The sequence below is a fragment of the Lynx canadensis genome, chromosome D1 (genome assembly GCF_007474595.2).
Source record: "Lynx canadensis isolate LIC74 chromosome D1, mLynCan4.pri.v2, whole genome shotgun sequence".
Classification (NCBI taxonomy): domain Eukaryota; kingdom Metazoa; phylum Chordata; class Mammalia; order Carnivora; family Felidae; genus Lynx; species Lynx canadensis.
In genome coordinates this window covers 100,458,988-100,462,243 of record NC_044312.2, presented here as the reverse complement: position 1 = coordinate 100,462,243, position 3,256 = coordinate 100,458,988, and the positions used below count along the sequence as shown (strand labels likewise).

Below are 3,256 nucleotides of genomic sequence, written 5' to 3'. Positions count from 1 at the left end.
AGATAAATCCCTGAAATTAAGGAAAGGAACACTCTTTTATAGAGGAAGGGGGGAAGGGGGCAGTGGCTGTTCTAAACACAAAATTCATTGGAGTAAACTGGGAGTTCTCAGCATAGTGTCTTTTCATTGGCTGAGCTGTGGCTGTCTCTCATTTGCTGGGCTGCTGCCTGGAGCAGAGCGGACTTTCTTCCTCCTGCAGGGATAGTAAAGCTGTATGGCCTTCTAACGTCCTCTTTTCCTGTGGACACTGCTTTTGAGGACCGTGGTGATAGGGCATGAGTGCTCCCCCTGCTGGCCTCCTGACTCCATTTCAGTGAGGCCCCCCTGTATTAATTTTCACACGGTCTTTGTCAAGATGTTCTGAGGTGAGGAGTGCCCTGAAAGTGGACTTAAGAGACCTACATTCTGGTCTCCACCTGGCTCAGGGTCTATTTGGTGACTTGGGGTCAATCCTATAACCTCTCTACACTTATTTATTCATCTGCCGGCTGAGAGCATGAAATGAAGGACCACAAATAAAGTGACTTGGAGGTCATGAGAGAATAAATGTCATTGAGCACTATGTTAGCCACAATAAAGGAATTATGTAGTATTATTCTCCATGGTTGTAGATGAGCTGCTCAGCCTTCCTGGAGGTTCCCTCAATTATAGACCTCACAGGTTTCCTGAATGAGCCCTTCGGTATCACTAAGAGCCTCCTGGACTGTGATCCTCTTGTGGGGTAGAGGTTACATCTTACTTTTATTCGTATCCCCAATGCCTCCCTGACTGCAGACAATAAATACTTAATGAATGAAAGGTTGAAGGAATATGTGGGATTATTATTATTACACAGTTGTCATTACAAGCATTAAATTGGAGATGTTACAAGATGGGAAGTCTCCCAAGTTCCAGGCTTAATGAGATTCCCTGGACTGTCACTTCTCCCCTGTACTCCCTTGTACCCTAAACAGTTTCCTCATGGCATTTTTCACCTCATTATTCCTCAACGTGTAGATCAGAGGGTTCAGCAAAGGTGGCATGACGATGTTAAAGAGGATGACAAGTTTGTCAGCAGCCAGGGTGGTGGAAGGACGAATGTACATGAACATGGGGGGCACGAGGACCAAAATGACCGTGATGATGTGTGAGCCACATGTGGACAGAGCCTTGCGCCGGCCCTCAGATGATTGGCGTCTCAGGTTCAACAAGATGACCACATAGGAGATGATAAGGATGATAAAGGACACCAAAGAGATCATGCCACTGTTGGCCACCACAATGAGCCCCACCACATAGGTGTCTGCACAGGCCAGCTTCAGCAAGGGATGAACATCACAGAAGAAGTTGTCAATCTCATTGGGCCCACAAAAGGGCAGCTGGACTGTCAGGAGTGTCTGTAGGATGGAATGCAGGAAGCCAGCCACCCAGGAGGCCCCGGCCAGCAAGCCACACTTCCACTGACCCATGATGGTTGTGTAGTGCAGGGGTCTACAGATGGCCACATAGCGGTCATAGGCCATGGCTGTGAGGAGGAATATCTCAGTGCCACCAAAGAAGTGGGCAGAAAAGAGCTGGGTCATGCAGCCATTGAAGGAGATGGTCTTACGCTCCACAAAAGTGTCTGTGATCATCTTGGGTGTGGTAGCAGATGGATAGCACATGTTGGCAAAAGAGAGGTGGCTGAGGAAGAAATACATGGGAGCCTTCAGGGTCTTGCTTGCATTGATGGTGATGATGACCAGAAGGTTCCCCAGGATAGTGAGTACATGGAAGAGGGAGAAGACCACGAAGCACACATACTGCATCTCCCTGCTCTGGAAAAGGCCGAACAACACAAATTCAGTCACGTTGTTCTTGGTTCCCATGGTTTCTCTGAGCACAAAAAAAGTAGTTAGCTCTGCAAGAACACAAATTATGTGATATAAGAAAGTTTCAGGGGCGCCTGGGTGGCGCAGTCGGTTAAGCGTCCGACTTCAGCCAGGTCACGATCTCGCGGTCCGTGAGTTCGAGCCCTGCGTCGGGCTCTGGGCTGATGGCTCAGAGCCTGGAGCCTGTTTCCGATTCTGTGTTTCCCTCTCTCTCTGCCCCTCCCCCGTTTATGCTCTGTCTCTCTCTGTCCCAAAAATTAATAAAAAATGTTGAAAAAAAAATAAAAATAAATAAAAAAAAATAAAAAAAAAGAAAGTTTCAACAATCCAGGGAATCAGAAAACTGTTTTCAGGTCTAAATGATTCTAACACTGGACCTGTTTGAGGGGAGGGTCCAAGATGGCAGAGGAGCATGGAAGTTTTTTGCTTCTCTTGTCCCTGAAATGCAGCTAGATCAACACCAAACCATCTTGCACACCTAGAAAATTGATCTGAGGAGTAACAGGACATTCTGCACAACTTGAACTTGGCAGGTACACAACAAAGAGAGGTACACTGGGGGAGAGAGAAGCCATAGAGAATAGAGAGCTATTTTTGCTTGCGGAGAGAATATGGAGACAGGGCAGGGGCGAGGGGGGAGCAGTACAGGAAAAGCACTCACCCTGAAAGCAGATGGAGAGTAAGAGAAGGCGTGGAAGCACCCATAAGGGACTTAACAAGAAAGGGAGAAAAGAGAAAGGAGAAAGGAGAAGGTTTAAATACCATTAAGACTCTATAAACAGAGGAGCAGAGAGTCTGAAACTCTGCAGCTCGATACCTGGAAGAGCTCTGGTGGGAAGGGCAAATCCCCAGGAGTAGACAGCATGGGCCAAGGGGTCCTCAGACCACATGGGGAGAGGCAGTTCACCTGCTGAGAGGACATTTGGTAGAGGCTGTGGCTGCTCCCAACAGGCAAAGGTCTCAGCAGACCTCAGATAACAGCCATGTTTGCTGGTGTGCGAACACGGACATTAAAAGCCAATGAAGCCTGTCGCCAGATGTGTGTTGTGATTTAACATAATCCCTGAAACACTGCTGCTACATGATCCCATGAACTTTTTCCCGGGGTGGGGTGGCAGTCTCTGGGCATCTGTACCAGTGCAGTCACTCAAATGTTCCTGGGGCAAGCTGGCACCTAGCCATTGCTTGGCAAGACCCTCCCCCAGAGGATCTGAGCAGGTCAAAGCTGCAGGATCCTGAGAAGTGAGGGGTTTGGAAACACAGTCCCATCTAAGATAAAACTCAGGAAGGAGGTGCTGCCTGGCAGGCTGATGGCTTAGATGCAGGCAGTGTGGAAGCAAGGAGTGGATGGAAGCCAGAGATAAAGGAGGGGTGCACAATTGCCAGTGGGTAAGAGCAGAGAGCTC

At 48.4% G+C, this 3,256-nt stretch overlaps 1 protein-coding gene across 1 annotated transcript; it reads right to left on the bottom strand.

The window, feature by feature from the left end:
* Positions 1 to 917: 917 nt before the first annotated feature.
* Positions 918 to 1,847, bottom strand: LOC115525888 (olfactory receptor 4S1). Its single transcript, XM_030333296.1, has one exon. It carries the CDS (start codon positions 1,845 to 1,847, stop codon positions 918 to 920), a length of 930 nt encoding a protein of 309 aa, XP_030189156.1.
* Positions 1,848 to 3,256: the final 1,409 nt, after the last annotated feature.

What these genes read in the sequence shown, in the direction of transcription:
- LOC115525888 (XM_030333296.1), bottom strand. Translation starts at nt 1,847, where the DNA reads ATGGGAACCAAGAACAACGTGACTGAATTTGTGTTGTTCGGCCTTTTC.